Source organism: Rhinolophus sinicus, chromosome 2 (assembly GCF_057876585.1).
Source record: "Rhinolophus sinicus isolate RSI-liver-muscle chromosome 2, RSI-T2T, whole genome shotgun sequence".
NCBI lineage: Eukaryota > Metazoa > Chordata > Mammalia > Chiroptera > Rhinolophidae > Rhinolophus > Rhinolophus sinicus.
Window position 1 is genome coordinate 88,315,323 of NC_142502.1, and position 18,185 is coordinate 88,333,507.

Here is an 18,185-nt window from a genome sequence, read left to right on the forward strand (position 1 = left end):
AGTAAATGAATCATTTGTTGGTTAACAGGTCAACGTTGAAAGCCCAAAGTGGTTAAACATTAAATTACAAGTTAAGAGCATAACCCTTTTTCATTTAAGTAAATTCATAAATTATTGAGCTTTTTAAACTGCATTTTTATGTTTTTGTTTTTTTTGAGTTGTGGTAGGGAAAGAAAGGCAGCTGCTCAATCTGGGTTTCTTAAGAGTTCTGTGAAGTAAAATGACTCACATTTGAAATGTGTGCAATGCTTTCTTCATCAGAGAAGTCCTATGACATTTAAATCACATAGAGTAAGGGATATAATTTTTTGAGCATCAAAAATAATTTGGTACAATTAATTTACAGTTAAATTTCCAGAGGTCAGCAATTCCATTCTGTGTACAGTTCTTTGGTTCTGGATTCAGTGGAGCCATTTTCAGAATTCGGTGCTGACATCTCATTGCTGTGTAATCTTGTCCCTGAAGCATCTTAACTTCCTAATCTGTACAATCTATTAAAAGATAAACAACAAAAACAGTTCTTACTTCACAGTAAAACTACTTAGCATAGGTTGGATTTATTCTAAGTTCTTAATAAATGTTTGTGTTGTTGTTGTTGTTTCTTGGTGCTTTTTACATATTAGATATTATATACCAATTTCAATATATATCTGATGGGGGTTTGCAAGTGAATGTCCAGAAGGCAATATTCAAAATAGTTAACTTAAATCCCTGTGAGTTGAGTGCTAATCACAACCCCAGGACTACACTAGGAATTGTGGCATATATAACGGAAACATGAGGCAGTGGCCCTGCATTCAAAGTGCTGACTGCAGAGGTGGGGGAGATAAGATGTATGCAGTGTAATAATTATAGAATAATTTAGAACTGAAATATAGATACTGACTATAGGTTATATAATTCAAATCTCCCCAGGCCTTTCTGAGCCTGCTCAGCCTGTGGATGTTTCAGTAATGATAAAAAATAAATTCACTGCCTGCCTCCCCCAACCTCCAGGCCCTTTCAACATTCCTGCCTGCTAGTTATACACTTATGTGGTCTTATGACAAATTTTGTGTGAGTTCATCAACTAGTCTGTCTGCCACAGTTACCATGAGGTATTTTTCATGCACGTTTCCTCCTGTTTTGTCTTTCTTGGTCATTGTATTTCATTTAGGAAAGTGCTGGGGGCTGCTTCCTCCCTATCCATACCGCTGATACCTGCTATGAGAATACTGAATACATGGGTGTCAAGGGTACAGACCTTCCTTGCATTCCAGGAGGTCAAACCCCGAGGCGTGGGAATGTGCTGCGTTCTGTGATGAAATGTGATAACTTCCTCTCTCTGAAACTCAGGGTCCTATCTGATCACCTGGACACCAAAAGTTTGGGGTGCTTATTTCTCCATGACTCAGTTGTGATGTTCCTCATGTAATACATATTTATTGAACACCTATTGTATGCTAGACACTTTGATAGGCATTGGTGCTATCATGGTGAGCAAATATAGGTAAAACTCCTCCTGTTATGTTTAATAAGGGAGACAAACAGAATTACAGTAGTGGAGGTCAAATTGCAGTGTGTTAAGTGCTGGAAAGGAACGTGGTGCTGTGACAGATTATATAACACAGGGTTTGACCCAGTTAGGAGGTCTCAGAGGTTTTTCTGAGGACTCAAGTTAAATATCATTCTGAAGAATGAGGCAGAGTGAGTTGATGAGAGAATCCCAGCAGAGGAACATTGGGTGCAAAAGCCACCTGGAGAGTTCCTTCAGGTTCTTTCCTCAGGTTCAGTGGTCCATGTGGTCAGGGGAGAAGGCCCATATGTGAGACAGATCCCATGATGTCTCTGTTATCTCCTTTTCCCCCCAATTGCTCCATTGTGTAAGCTTTTTCCATTTGTGTGGAAAGCAATTCACACAAATTGTCCATAACCTAGTCAGACATGCCTAAAACTCAGATGTACACATACATTTTGCTCAAATAGGACCCCACAGCACTATAATGTCTATAAGAGGTGGTAGACATCGGTATGGGCTGAAGTGCTCCCTGAAATCTGGAAGAGGTGTGGCCTGAGATGTGTTTGTGAGAGTAGGTGAGGGGAAGAAAGCTGGGCCCTCAGGTCAAGCCACAGATTAGGCGAAGTGATAGTGGTAGGAATTATTCTGTTAAATGAGAAGAGGTAAGGAGACTGGGCTTCCTGGAATGGAGAAGTTTTTAAGGAATCTAAGACCATAAAGTAGAGTCATGTTATAGAGAGTCTTAATAGTCAAGAGAGTTTGGGGCTTTGTTACTGAGTACTATAGGTGGATACTGTAGATTAAGGGACAAAGAAGGGATGTAATTAAAATAACTTAGCAAAGTTTAATACAAAGAACAATGCAGAATGACCAGGAGAATAAAAGTTGTTTGGAGAGATTCTAGCTCAGGTAATTATTGTAATTATTTCAACATTCTTGAATTTGAGATGATGGTAAGTCATCCAAGTGCCAATATCTACTACATAGCTAGAAACATAAGGCTCGCACTCATGAAACATCAGGTTTGATGTTTTAATCCTACACATAGAGGTAATATTATTGCAATGAGAGTGAATAAATTATGAGATAATTTCACTGCTTTATAGAGGCTCTATCAACATTTGAAAGGACATCAGTTTATATTAATAATTAAAAATGCACTTCAAAGACTCTGATTTTTTTTTCTTTCATTTTGACTTGACTGTTATTTATAAGAATGATTAGTTGAGAAATAGTTTTGTTGTTTTTACTCTTGGTTCTGCCATGAGTAGCTTGCATGTTGGTACGTGCATAGTAGGTGTTTGTTACATATTGACTGAGTATTGTGAATAATTGATCACAGTGTTTAATAGAATTTTGTCTTTGATAAACATTTTCTATGCTCAATAGAGATTTTTCTGTGCAGACATTCAAGAACCAATAATAGAAATTCATTCATTCATATATATATATATATATATATATATATATATATGCATATAAAGAAACTTTATTTCATTTTATTGTTCCCAAAGGTTAAAACATACAAACAAGAAATAAAATTAAAATTATTTTCGTTTGCGATGATTTATGTCTTAATTTTTACCTGCCCTATAATTAGAAATGTTGAACTCTGTAAATGTTTTTTAAGATAAAATTATCGCCCAAGTAAACTTCGGAAATTACATCATTAACCCAGAGACCTTTCTAAGCCTAGAACAACATTATTGGTACAAGTGCCCACACATACAGACAAATAAAGAGGAAAGTTTAAAATAATTTGAAAATGATTTATTGCCAGCCACCTCTGTAGTTAGAGATTCAAGTATTATTACTTTCCTTTAGTGCAACAAGGGAGGACAGTAAGTTGCTGTGGGCTAAAGGTAAATTATGATCTATTGCAAAGGAAGAAGGAAATGTACTGAGGAAAGAAGAAGGAGTTGGGAGTAAGCCATGTGTTTTCTGAAGTATTGCTTCAGATAATGCCTTGAAAAAGATCTTTGCTTTGACCATTGCTGGAAAAGGCCAGATTGTAAACGGCGAGACAGACTACCTTCTTGAAAATTTGATAGTGAAGGAGTAGCATCCTGTATGGCAGGAACAGACAGAAGCTCTGGAGCCTAATACAAATGAAGATATCTTGAGACACAAGTTACTCTGCAATTTTGCATAGCATTGCTATGTTGGATACACCCAGTTGTAGATTTTGAAAGGCTTGTTTAATACACCGCAATTCAGGACACCCTCTCTGAGGTAATTTTGATTTTGTACTCTGCTAACACTGTTTGTAAAGTGAGTTGAAGTCTTCAGGTTAGCAATTCATTATGGACTTCTGTATCAGAGATTCTAATAGCTATTTGTCTTTTATTTGGAATAAGAAAGAGGTGGTAAAATTATGTACTCAAAACACAAAGTGATGTGGAGGAGTAAGCAAAAAGACGAAAATATTGAGGGTCTGTTATGTGACAAGGTCCAAACTACATGTTTTGTAGGTATTAATTGGTTTAATCCTCCTAAAACCCTATGGGGGAAGGCCTTGCTACTGCTGCTTTGTAACTAAGGAAACCGAAGCCTACTTCTGAGTATAATAGTCATGTTCTTACAGTGTTAGAATATGGCAATACTGTAATTCAATTGTAAATTTAGTCTGACTTCAATTCCTGTGTTTTTGCACCATGCCACTCTCAATCCTGGATTATTTTTATCGCTACCATGTGACAGACAAAACAAAAACAAAACCCAATACCCGAAAAAGTGAAGGCGTTAGTGCTCATCGAGCCTGAAACTTGCTTTCCTAGGTTCTTCTTTCCCAGGATTCATTGGCTGAATAATATCACATTTGTATTAACTGTTAGAGTGTCTAAAGATAAATTTTCCTCTGACTGCTTTAGGTTCACTACCAGAAGTAATTGTCACCCATCTTCAAGCAGCTGCCTATGCCCATGACACAGTATTGGCTCTGGAAGATGCTGTGGACTGGCGCTCTGGGGATGAAGTTGTCATTGTTAGTGGAATAGGTATTGAAGGTGCCAAACCCATGGAAGAGATTGTCATTGTGGAATCTGTGCACAATACAGACCTCCATCTCAGAGCACCCTTGAGGTAACTGAGTGACAGCTTGGCTCCATATAGATGGAAGAAGATTAGGTCTTAAGTGTGTTGCTGTCTGGACATTGGTTTGTCTTTCCATGACACATTTTTAATTAACACGTTGCGTACGGATCACGAGAATCTTCACGAGGGATTTAAACCCCGCCGTATGCAACATGTTAAGACTAGATGTTTTGACAAAATTATAAAGCAAGAAATGTTTTGAAGTTTCTTTTGTAAGACTTTAGAACTTCCATCTTATAGTAGGTGGGCAGTACAATAGTGGGTATATTTTCTAGTTTTCAGAGAGTTGTGCCCATAGTTCACTCTTCTGTACTTGAGTTTCTAAAGAAATAAACCACCACATAGAGAATTACACAGATCTAGTGGCTTTCGGTTCCTAATAATATTCAGAGTGATATCTATAGACGTCTTTTTTCTTTTTCTGTTTTTCAGGTATTCTCACAACTTCACAGAAACTTGGGTGGCTGGAGAGCATCGTATTTTAAAAGCCACAGTGGCCCTGCTCAGCAGGAATATTATTATACGAGGAAATCTCACTAATGAGAGGACAGAGCTCCTTGCTTCATGCCAGGAGGCTTATGCTTCAGAAGGTAGAGAAATATTTTGTGGGAAAGTCCAGTGAATGAAAAAGAATGTTCTTACTGTCAAATGATCTGTGGCATTGTTGACTTGTTTCAAAATAGGATAAACCCTTAACCTTTGCATATCCATAATAGTCTGTAGTTTTCAGAATGCTCTTGATAAATTGTCATTTCATCTTCTGCCCTCAACCACCTTGTGAAAGAGACAAACAAAAGTATCCACTTGAGAAATTAATTATTTCTCGGGGGGAAAAAGTTCCTGTTAAATAATTAAATCTGGAGAGTTGAATTAAATTTCCAGGTTAGAGGTTATATAATGAAGTCTTAACTCTGATTCCAGTCTCCTTCTAAAATTCTCAGGAAAACTGTTTAATGCCAGAGCCACGAACACAGGCAGCAGCTCATTCTTACTGATTAGACTTGTAGGCCCCTTCCTTCCCCGCCCCCATTCCCACTTTGGAGTTTGTTTTCTGAGTGAACTACCACATACTTTAAGTAAGTGGTTGAAAAAGTCAATTTATCTTCTAGAAGAATAACAGGCACTGAATCACACTGATGTGCCTATTAAACATCTATTTCAGGGATGGTTAGTTTAGTAGGTTATGTTTTGGTTTCTCAGGCTGTAGATTATGAGGCTTTCACATGTTGTGAAGACATCATTTGTCAACTTTGGTCCAGGATGGTGTGGATGTCAAGGATGACTCCCAGGCATGAGCTCTGGATGGATGATGAGGCTGTTTATTGAGATGGGAAGAGGAACAGATTTTGGAGTGGGAGGGTGGAGATCATTAGTTTAATTTTGTACATGTTGAGACTCAGATGCAAGGTCAGCATATGACTAGAGATGTCTGGTAGTGTCCTGAGCCTGGAAGAAATGTCAAGGGTGGATTTAAAGACTTGAGTAATGTCTACATATAGACACATATGGATATAATGTTGGGATGTGGTTGGGAGAGAGGGCTCTTGACCCCACCCCCTCACCACCTCCGTCATCTTGCTCACAAATGTGTCATTCTGAAAAATGTTTGTCTACAGTGGGTTCTAATCCAGTGACTGCTTAACAATTCTGCTGAGTTGAGATCTGAATTCTATTCAGACACTTTTGGGATTTCTCATATAGATATTCTCAGATCAAGTTGCGTAAAACTTTGCATTTGACCATGCTGCAAGTGAGACCACACCTCTGGATTGGGGCCATTATAAAGCTGTTAGCTCCCAATGGAAGAAGAATCCCTGGTTGCAGCACAACTCTTAAATGTTACTACAAAGTTCTCAAAATAAAACAGAATTCATACCTTCACTAAAAACATATGTCACTCACCTCTTTGTGTGGGGCGGAAATATGGGAATGAGGTACCTAAATACGGTAATACAAGGCCTGGCCACTCGAAAATATTATGGATCACTGACATAAATAATCAAAATTGTGATAAAGCATAAGCATATAAGAGACTTCTTTAATTTGCCTCTTATACACTCCTTTTCTGGATGTGAGCAAATGACTGAACTCTAATTTACTATGGATTATTTACTGTGGAATGGTACAACATTTTGTATTAGTGGCACTTCTTTTTTGGTTTGGTATCTTGGATCATACACAATCAATTCAGGAAGTGATTAGTTAATTCACACCACTACATGCCACATGTCAACAGAAAATGTCCTGGATCCTGAAGCAGCCGCACTCCAGCCATAGCAGCTGCATGTACTATGTTCATGCAGTTTGCTGTCCTCTCTAGGGGCACAACTTAGAAGGAGGGGTTGGTGCATAATGCTCTGTTACTTCGCTGGAGCTCTTTGCCGTTCCTGCAGTGGTAATTTTCTTAAGTCCCCAAACTATAAAGCAGCAAAGGAAAGGGGAAGCCCATTGAACAGCTGAAGACTAAAAAGAGCTGTGATTATATTTAGCACTCACATCTCTTTCCTACAATTATCAACCATGAGAAGGTCATTTTATTGCACACTACCTTCAGGGGATTTTTGGATTGAAATAAGCATTTATTCTGGTTGGGTTTGTGGTATATGGTCAGCCTTTTTGTGACAGTAATTAAGGTGATTGATTTGGGAGGCTCCTGAAAATAATAAAGGCAACATCATGTCTTAGTTATCAGATATTTTAATTCATAACCTAAAAAGGAGAATCAAAGTAAAAGGGAAGTAAGATCATTCAATGAAATAAATAACAGTGCTTTGTCTTTTGTGCAGTCAGTGCATTTTAACAGGGGAGCGGGGGGGTTTGTCTAAAAGCCTCATGCTTCAGGTCCACTGACTTCATTCTGTATTTCAGGTAATTTGCAGCACTGTTTGTATTCTAAGAGTGAGAAGATGCTGGGATCCAGGGATCTGGGTGCCAGAGTCATTATTCAGTCCTTCCCAGAAGAACCCAGCCAGGTCCACTTGAAGGGAGTGCAGTTCCGGGACTTGGGGCAAGCCTTCCATAAGCATCTGAGCTCCCTGACTCTAGTGGGTGCTATGAGAGGTAAGGAGGTCCAGGCCTATGACTTCTCGTGTTTCTTTCTCACATGTTAAAGGCACAACCTGTGGGGTTGTGATAAGTGATATGTGGGGTATGGGGGTTTCAGAGATAGATAATTATAATCTAGATCTATGGTTCTCAAACTTTAGGATGACTGAAATAATCACTTTGGGAGCTTATTGAAATTCAGGACTATGGACCCTGCCAAGACAAATTCTGGTCTAAGGTGGGCTCAGGGATCTGAATTTTTAACAAACAAGCCGTATTATTCTAGAACAAGCGATCCAAGGAGTATACTTTGAGAGACATTACTATAGGTACAACAGATCAGATGTGGATTGTGTGAATCCATGTTGTAAACCCTTCCTCTATCATTTACTAGCTTGTGACTATTGGCAAATTGACAATGAATAGTATAAATAATCAATGCAATGGGAGTCCAGCACAGCAGAGAGCAATTCTGTGGAAGTTGTCCTAACTCACAGGAAGCTTATTCTTGGAAAAATGGGAGAGAGTGGGCTGAGAACCAGGCACTTTTCCTGGGAACATAGACCAAGCAGTGTGCAGACCTTGGCCAGAGCCGAGATAAAGAGAGAAGAGGAAATATCAAATGCAGGTGGGAACAACTAGGTAAAAAACAAGATTAGAATCAGAAAAGAAGAATATGACAACATGTACTGATAAAGGTTCTGAAACAAGTTGGAGAGTCATAGGAGCATCTAGGGTGAAAACCCAATGCCAGAAGTTCACATGCAGAGAGTCAGACAATTGGGGTAGAGATTCTAAGTAGTGAAGACAGACGTGCCATTTCTGAGTTATCCTCCCCATCCCTCAGCACCTCCAACACCCACACATTCAAGCTTTTCCTTCCTGGAGGTGGTGCCTGACAAAGGACATCAGGGCCTACATACTTCGTGGTTCAGGTGGGCCTTGTAAACGCTAGGATTTCAACAGGTAATGACAGAGTAATCTTTGAAGTCATTGAAAGCTAGCCAACTGCAACATTGTTTTCTCATTTCAAATTCATCTGCATGCCAAGAATGTCTGTTTAGGCAATTTCCAGATCTCTTTCACCTTATTTATTTGTATTTATTTATTTATTTATTCATTTATTTTTGACATTCATTAGGGGGATGGTTCCTAATATGGAAACGATAGTACATTAGGACAATCAATATCTTTGTGCCCTTCTCTCTTTCGCTCTCTCTCTCTCTCTCTCTCTCTCTTTTTTTTTTTTTTTTTTTTTTTTTTGGTCTCCTGGTGCTTATAATGCTGCAGAATATTTAGAATGGGGACCAGCTCCAGAATAAATGAGAACAGCAGTTGCATATGTGTTATCAATTGAACATAATCAAAACTCTCTTTTGCTCAAAAACTTACTTAATTTGCCTTCTCTAACGTCTGCTTCAGAATAGCTACATTTTTACCTATTTTTATATCTTAGGTTTTATTTGAGAATGGGTTCAGTGCTTGCTTAAAAAAAGTTTGAAATCTACTAAGTTAATACATTATCCCCTGTAAGTCTATTAAAATGCAAATGTGTTTCCTAGGAGGGGGCAAAATATTAACCCAGCATTTAGAAACTTCTTGCATGCTTGCCAAAGATCTTTTGTTTCATGCTCTGAAGGCCCTCATGACCCATGTGGCGAATTGCCCCCAGACACTAGAGTTAAGGGTTGTTAGAATCTTCACTTGCACCCCACTTTTAAAAGTTTACTGGTTCCTGAACTTAACCTATAAAGGCTCTATAAATACATTAGTACTTATTGGGTTGGTCAGATGGGCAGGCGTATCCTGATGGAGTGATTCTATGGTGGAGATCTGGAGTTGGGGAAAGTCTACAGCAGGCGTGTTTTCTACATAAGTGGGTACGGATGTGTTAATTTATTGGTGAGTGATGTGAGAGCATCTGGTACTACGGGAGCTGAGATCGAGGTTGAATGTGGAGCCCCTGCATTTATGGAGATGTTATAATTGAGAATTTTCTGGATAGACCCAATTTAAAAGTCAAATTATTCTATAAACCAAAGTAATTTTTCTAAATATTCCAAATATTTGACGTCAGTATAATATTGCTCACTACCTGGAAATAACACAAGACTCATTTTTCAGGATTTATTATTTAGTTATCTAAATAGTACATTTTTATTATTTTAATTTGTTTCTTCCATCAGACTGAAGATACACAAATACAGAATTTACTAAATTTTATTCATCTTTATGTTTCTAGCACCATGCACAGTTCCTGAAATATATAGTTGATACTCAGTAAGTATTTATTCATTGTTGAGCTAGTCCACGTAAATTGATTAGTGGGTCATAAAATATGCCCATGGAACCAGTGTGATGGTTTCCCTAAATGTGAGTTCCTTTTACCATAGTATGGAGTATATCCCCTTCAGCTTCCTAAACCCACCATATGCAAATATGAGAGTTGTGATCCTCAGGTCAACCTCTGGCTTTGCTTATATTGAATTATAACCTTGTATGCGTGAAAATGATATAATGTTATTTGCCAATATTACCCAAATAAATTTAATTTAAAAAAGGAGAGAATCTCTGGCCAACAAGTTAAATATTGTTGCCCAGCAAGTTAAAAATATTACTTCATAGCTCAGGAAATAATGATTACATCTCCTCATGCCAGATGCAGTTTTCTAAGGTCAGGATTGGTCCATAGCAATACTCTTCACATTGTCCTTAACTTCTCTCTAGCAGCTGTCCGCCGTCTTGTGATGAGAGTTAGTACCAAAGATGGTGGCCAGTTGGAAATCTTGACGGCCATGCAGTCTTTAGTGCTTTGGCCATACCGTCTCTTTCTCAGATGTTTTCCTTTTTTAACATTTGACTCTTGGATTCTACTCTGCTTATCTTTGGTATCTTTGAGATGCATTGGCCTGAGTTGCCCATTTTTTAATATTTGATTTCTGCTCATTTCCTGAGTTTCGTCATAGTATGGGAGAATGTTCTTATTATAGCTTGCTTTGGAGATGATTCACGGAATCTGAGGAGGCTTCAAGATTCCCTTCTAATTTTTGCCTTACTTTTTCCAATTCAGGTTCCTACATACAGGGCTGCACAGTATGGGGTTCCTTCAGCAGAGGCCTCAGCATGTCCAGGACCCTGGGCCTGAAGGTGGATAGCAATGTGTTCTATGATATTTTAGGCCATGCACTGCTGGTGGGTAAGTGAAATGAACTTGTCTAATCTGGATATTCTTGAGTAAGGCACAGTTTTTTCAAAAAGCATTGTCCCCAAATTTGAATTTCTAATTTATAAAAACTTTAAACTTTGCTCATTAGAAATAAGTCATAGTTCAAATGTCTAAATTTAAATTTAGTTATCAGTGATTGGCTAACTAAGCTTTACAATAAGAAACTGATCTTTTAAAGGTGACATTTCAGGTCAGATTCATAAATATACAATGGGAGATTTTAAAATTTACTTCAGCAATTTTCATAATACTTCAAAGTTATATAAAATATCTTTGTACTATCTCATGGAGTGTCAAATCTGGATGCTGGACAAGTTGTTAAAAATCTTAAATTCTATTTTTAGCTGCTCCTGTGGCTTGCAGAAGAAGCGTATGTTTCAGAATCTTCTAACTGGTCACCTGTATCCACTGTTTTTTTCTCCCTAAGTTCATTCCCCTTGCACTACCCAGAGTTATTCTTTAAAAATCTTAAATTGCATCATATCACTTCTCTCCTTAAAACCCTTTAAGAGAATTATAGTGGATTGTATTAGAATACAATCCAAAATCCTTCATCTATCTTAAAGGATTCCTTCAGTGATTTTGCCTCTATTAACCTCTATAAACTTGTCTTGTTCTTTTTTCTCCCTCTCTGCTCTAGGTACACTGACCTATTTTATGTTAATTCTTTCAAAATACTATACTTTTTTCTGCCTCAGAGCCTTTGTACAAGCTGTTTTCCTCTGTTCGTGCTACTTGCCCTCTTTCTGCATGATACTCTGCATAAGTTCTTTTAGCACCAATCATTTGTTGATTAAAAATTATATATCATGTTTCTGATCATTTGATTGATGTCTGTTTTTACCATCAGATTTCATGTGAATATTGTTTCCTTAACATTTAGCACATTTACTAGTGCATTATAGCTATATTTGTTGAAAGAAATGAATGAATTAATGAACAAAGGATCTTTGGTTATATCAGAATAAAAAAGCAAATCAGAGGTTTTCACTGAAAGTAAGATTATAACTGTATTTGTTAAATAGTGTTATATATTTAAATTAATTCTTAAATTAATTAATGTGATATCATTAGTGGGAATATGTTTCACTTAAGAACAATCTGTTAAGATAAAAGCTATAAAATTCTATTCCTGAGAGGGAAACTGTTTAGTGAGAAAATATGGATCATATAAACTTGCTTTCAAACAAACTCCAGCTCTAAAGGGCAAAGAGCTATGAACAATGAAAGTGATCAGGTGCAGGAAAATCTTTTGATTGGAAAAGGACAACTACAGGGCAGTCAGACTAACCGATGGAGGATTACCTTTGTTTATTCTTATTTTTATCTGAATAAGGGGAAAATTTGCTGAAACCTGGAACAGAAATTCAGGAAGATACCCTAAGACTATTTCAGGAGAACACAATTATACAGACTAGACATTAACTAGGCAAGGAAGAAAATCTGCAGGAGGAATTTAACCTATGTTGGTAGCTTTTAACATCTACTGTAGTGCAGGTGAGCGAATTTGAATATTTGTTTATTAGGGCATTATAAAGTACCTAATTCATGCAAAACGAGTATGCAAATCCAGACTCATGAAATGTCATGGGAAACCCAGATACCTAATGACCTAGAAAGAGGGCTTCTGTGGGGCTGCTTTCTATTGATGCCACATAAGTGGCTAATCTCTCTCTGTAGCATGGCCCGGCCTCTTTTATTCTCTTCTATTCCAAACCTCAGTGGGCTTCGGTGTGAGGGTCCTAGTTACTGTCCAGCCTGTAACTCCAGGACATTCCAGGTCTTCCAGGGAAAGAGAGGGGCATGCAGATAGCTGATGGCCAGTCAGAATAGGTAGGGTCAGATCTGGAGCTGACACGAGGGTATGTGGCATTTAACTATGGAGATAGTCACTTAGACTCTTCCTAAGAAATAAAATAGTCAGTCCATTTCTTTATTCTTTTTTTTTAAATGAACTTCTGATCCATGATACTCTAGAACTAAAAAGTCCATGTATTATGTATTTCTTTGCTTCATAGGTAAAAACACAAAAACAAAATCAAAGCAAGCCACATCTCAAAGAAGAAATAGTATAGCAGTGTCCCTCGTTTTCCGGGGTGGCATGAAATATGCTGAAGTAACGTGATCTTTTGTTCTCAGATACATACACGGAGACAAGATACATTCCATGGGAAGCCATTCCTGGAAGAACAAATGGTAAATATGTAATTTGGTTTTAAATCTATTATAGTCTGTTTAAATTGCCATATGTTATAGACAGGCCTGGTGTTAGGTATCTTAAATTTGTTGAACATACTAAATGTTATATATATATATATATATATATATATATATATATATATATATATATATGTATGTATCTATACACACACAATGCTTTATGTGAGCTATAATGTGTATTAGTAGAAATAAGAGTGTTGAGTTGTATAAATTTTAATTATGTTCGTGAATCCCTTGGGTTTGATTTATCTTTTCTTAAATTAGACTGGTCAGAACAGGGAAACATAATAAGAAACAACGTGATCATCCGTGTTTCTGGCGCCGAGGGACTATCCAGTCCTGAACTGTTGACCCCAGCTGGTGTCTATACCCGCAACCCCACCAATGTTGTAGAGGTAAGGTCTTCACCAGGAGGGTCAGAGCTAAGAAGGCATACAGTTCACTCCAAAAATTGGTTGGAGGGCAGCACCAGTGGATAGAATACAATGTTTACTTGCTGCACACTGGTATTGAGAAAGTACTTTTTGATGTTGTGTTGAACAAGTGCTTTAGGATAAATGTAATCCTTTCAGAATTCCCGTGAATGCTCTTTGACGTAATATCTACGTGGAACAAAACAAAGTAGATGTTTCTTTTCTGGCCACTTTAATTAATGCAATCTAAAATATCTTCCCAAGCTATCGCTGCGGTGCTGAGTTTTGTCATGATTCCAACATTAATGACCTATTAAATCTTCACTGTCTTACTGTATTCATGTGGTCATATGTTCAAAACTGAGGGTTTGTAAAGTCATGAGGCGTGTGAGTCATGTCAGATTCCTGGATGAATGAAGTACACGCTGATGGCCTTGATTTTTTTCATCCCGTTATTTAGTACAACTTAACATTACTTTTTCTTGGTGAATTTTTCTCCAAACACTTTAAGAAATACATTTTTCTGGTAGTTTCACCATAGATGTATGAGTGAAGAATTGCATCAGAGTAGTGGGAAGGCCACTTAGTTCCCCCTTTTTCAATGATTTTGTACCAAGGATATCCTGCTCTTCCAGGGCACTCCTCTGAGCATCTACTACAGGGGTGTCCAAATTTTTTTCAACGTTTTTCACCAAGGGCCATCTGCGGTAAAATACACAAACAGCCAGGCCACTCACTCGAGGTGAAGTACGTATTGCCTCACCTGGTTTATTTAAATAAACTAAATATATTTTCGGAATTTGCTGCGGGCCAATTAAAAATGGATTGCGGGCCTCAGTTGGCCCATGGGCCGCAGTTTGGACACCCCTGATCTACTGTATCATGACAATTTCGCCAAGTTTCTGAGGCACTGAGAGAATGAACATCTCTGTTTCTCTCTGATCATCTGTTTTTAATTACTTTCAGCTGAATAACACCTAATAAAAGTCATGGTTATCTCCTCAACCTTCCTCCAGACGCTTAATTACGTTTTTTCCAAGTGCAGCACTTACACACCATTTTAGGTGCCTAATGGGGACAGATAATATGCCAGTGAGAAAGGAGGCAGAACTGCGTGGATTGAAGGAAACCAAATTCTAGACCCAGAACAACAAGAGTGGCATTTAACTGGTTGGTGATAAGGCTTGTTGAGCAGCTATGCCAGCAAGCTTTGGGGCCTAAAGAACTATGTTTCTGCATACTTTCTCAGCTAATATAATCTTAATTACACTGAAATACCTAGAGGAAAGTAGACCCTAAGGGTGTCCCAGCACATCTTCCTTCATGAGACTGGAATGTATCTGAATCCAGTATTGAATGCCAGGGGTGCCATCCGTTTGTCTTTGCTTCATTGGATAACACGTGGGCAGGTGTCTTGGCCACTAGCCAACCAGAAGAATTGCGCTGGCTATAGGTCTATAGGTGCAGAGAGCCAGAGGGTCATTTGAAAAGCTGATAAATCACCTGAACCTTTGCAGACTGACCTGTGAAAAATGCTCAGTCAGCAATCGAAAAACTGAGTCCAAAACAAGCTCTTCCCTGTTAGATGCCTTCCATTTTTATTTGTTTACTTTCTTCCACTTATATCTATTTTACAAAATTATTTTAAAAGTACAATGAACATGTTTTGAGAGTGAAGTTTCATTTTAAGTCGGTAGTGTAGATTCATTAAGTATATTCATTAGATGTATTCCTGACATTTTCTTTGATGACCTTAAAATCCTGTAGTTCTCTTCTCATTAACTTATTAGCTGTTAGACCCCGCATGATGTTTGAAACATAATAGTTTATCAACACAAATTCATTGAATATAATGAATGAATGAATGTAAGCATATTTACATAATCAAAGAATGAGGAGAAGAAAGAGAAAAATAAAGAATAGATTCCAAGATCTAACAATCATATCGATGCCTGGAAAATAAGATGTTTCATCTGTGGGAGCAGATAAATCCTGTGGGATTCACCTGTCAGTGTTAAATCTTATTTCAGATGTGCCACTACTGTTCTACTGTGCTGTCTCTTTGGAATTCTAATGTCTGGAATGTGCTATTACTAAGGATATAGGTGATAACTGGGAATATGCGGCAAAACCCAAAAGTTAGGGACTGCTCTTGACCCTTAGGGCCACTGAAGATCATTTCATCATTGAACAAACAGTAAGTTAGTATTTATTAAGTTTGTCCTATGGACAATACACAGAAAACTTTGAAAAATATATTTTAGAAATACACCTTTATTCCAAGGAGATAATGAGGAGGCTACAATAACAGTGATACATGGTGTGTGTGTGTGTGTGTGTGTGTGTGTGTGTGTGTGTGTGTAATACAAGTATGTGGAACAGAAAGAGATGTGGTAAAAAAAAAACACACAAAAAAAAATAAAAACAAAAAATAAACTTCCCCCTTCCCAGGGTTGTTCTGATAATCAAGAGAGACATTTCTTATTCTGAGGAACTGATTCATGGGTGGTGGCTCTTTTGTCCTTCTATGTGAGGGGTTTAGAGTCAAACTACCCCTATGGGAATGTAGTCAAACCTGGTGTGTACTCGGTTATTTTGATCCCTTCTCTTGCCTTGCTTCTCAGTTTTCTTGCAGTCTGGCAAAATATTTTTTAAAGCCTCTGTATTGCTGTAATTAATATTTTTCTTTTTTTAAACTTCTAATTTTGAGATAATTGTAGACTCAGAAGACATTGCAAAAATATAGCATAGCATTCCTGTGTAACTGCTACCCAGCTTCCCCAATGATAACATAACCATGCCATTGCCATAGACCAATAGCTAAATCAATAAATCGACACTGGGATAATAATAACTAAATAAATAATAGTAACTAAAGCCCTTATTTAGACTTGAAGAAAATTACATAATTCTCATTCCTGGGCAACCAACCCTGAAAGCCTAAACTTTCTCTCACCTACATGAATCTGGCTTTGAAATCTCTGGCTTGGCAGGCAGGCAGTGAAGAAACAGAGTTGATCCTTAAGTCTCTGCAGTGATCTGTGGTCATATATTATTCCCTAATTACCCTGACCTAAAGCCTAGGACCAAACGTGTAGCTATAGCACACGGAATTTACCTTGACTTTCAGTCAGCCATCTTTATAGTTCACTCACCTTCAACCCTGCATGATACAATGGGATTTCAAGTGTGATATTACTTTTTAGTTTTATAGGCACAAGTGGTGTGCCTGCTTCGCTGCCCAGGCTATAGCTGAACCAAGTCCAGGGAGAAGCAAAACCTAAGCTTTGTGCCTTCTTGCTAGTGAGGATTCAAGCGTGATATTCCTGTTTGCGTCTCCAGAGGACTTGTGGTATTTCTTTGTATACTCCTTAGAAAGGCCTTTGCTGTGCTTTCCAAAAACAGATTAGTGGTGGTTCTTCATGCATCACCTGTAGCTCTTAGAGCACTCCATTTCCAGACTGACTTCCCTTAGCTACTCAGCATCTGCATCTGACTCCTTTTATGGGGATTCCTTGTTATCTGTCCAGAGGCTCCATCTCTGCAGTTGACATAATCTTCGTCAACCTCAGGCTGGAAAGTCTTTGCTCTCAAACAGCAAGGTCCTGTTCACTTCCAGAGCTCCCGAATATCCTGTGTTTATGGTGGTATTGCACATTTCCAATGACCAGACTCTTTTTTTAGGATATGCCACAGAAAAACCCTGAAGATGAACCCTTTGGAAACCCCCATTTAATTTGAGAGGAATTTGTTCTGGTTTGTGAATCAATTTTGTAAGGAATTCTGTGTTTAAAGGCCCAATTTCAGTTCTCTAGCTCTTCCCACTCAATAGCTAATGTATATTTAAGAGCTGCCTGAAGGGTTAACTCACTTTTTTTCTAGTAACTATAGATGCACACCTCAAGGAGCTGGCTTACGTGAGCAGTTAATTTCACTCTGGAATTTCTCTTGCTTGAATGTCCATAATACATTGACTTCCGCAAAGAATTGATTTCCACACAAAATCCTTGCTTGCCTTAAACCCTACCCTGCAAGCCGCTGGCTGCCTGCATAAATATGTGGGTTTTCCTCATGAATCATTTGTAGCATGCCCAATTGGAATGGAGAGTAAAAAGGGCTGGGAAGTAATGTGATCTGACTGTTCAAGTGCTTATTTTATAAGAAAAGTGTGCTTTATCGGCTAACAGATGACCAAAGTTGCAATACCCTGCCCAACTGTAAATGCACTTGGAAAGCATTTATATATGATCAGCTAGATGCTCTGCAAATACTAATGACACTATGGCAGACGATTCAACAAATCTATTCATTTGTTAAAAATATGTGCTCTCTGAGCACCTGTCTGGGAAAGGTGATGAATCAGCACTTAGCTCTTCTAATCTATTCTTTAAATGTTTGACTATTTCCCCTCTTGGTAGAGTCTTGGTAATATTTTTGGATTGCTTTGGTAATGAAATGCAGGTATATGTCTAAGTGTGATAATCACTTCTAGCCTCTAGTGTCCCTTTTTCATTGTTGGTATATCTGCAGAAAAGGTGGGTATTTAAGAAGCCCCATTTCCTAACCCTCAGTTCTTACATACTCATGGCCTTTCTCATGGCTCATAGGTGTGGTAGAGACACAGCCACCCAACCCAGACTATGTGGAAGGTGGGGCTGCATATGGAACTCCATGAGGAAGTTTCCAGCTG

The 18,185-nt window shown here is 38.0% G+C and overlaps 1 protein-coding gene across 8 annotated transcripts in view; it reads left to right on the forward strand.

Moving 5' to 3' along the window:
• PKHD1 (PKHD1 ciliary IPT domain containing fibrocystin/polyductin) overlaps positions 1–18,185 on the forward strand; it is a 429,303-nt gene that overhangs the window by 168,852 nt on the left and 242,266 nt on the right. For all 8 annotated transcript variants that reach the window (XM_074333066.2, XM_088795661.1, XM_088795663.1 and 5 more), the window contains 6 exons: positions 4,369–4,579; positions 5,024–5,181; positions 7,460–7,651; positions 10,707–10,832; positions 13,002–13,058; positions 13,347–13,477. In XM_074333066.2, coding sequence (XP_074189167.2) covers positions 4,369–4,579; positions 5,024–5,181; positions 7,460–7,651; positions 10,707–10,832; positions 13,002–13,058; positions 13,347–13,477 — 875 coding nt within the window. The remainder of the gene's footprint in view (positions 1–4,368; positions 4,580–5,023; positions 5,182–7,459; positions 7,652–10,706; positions 10,833–13,001; positions 13,059–13,346; positions 13,478–18,185) is intronic.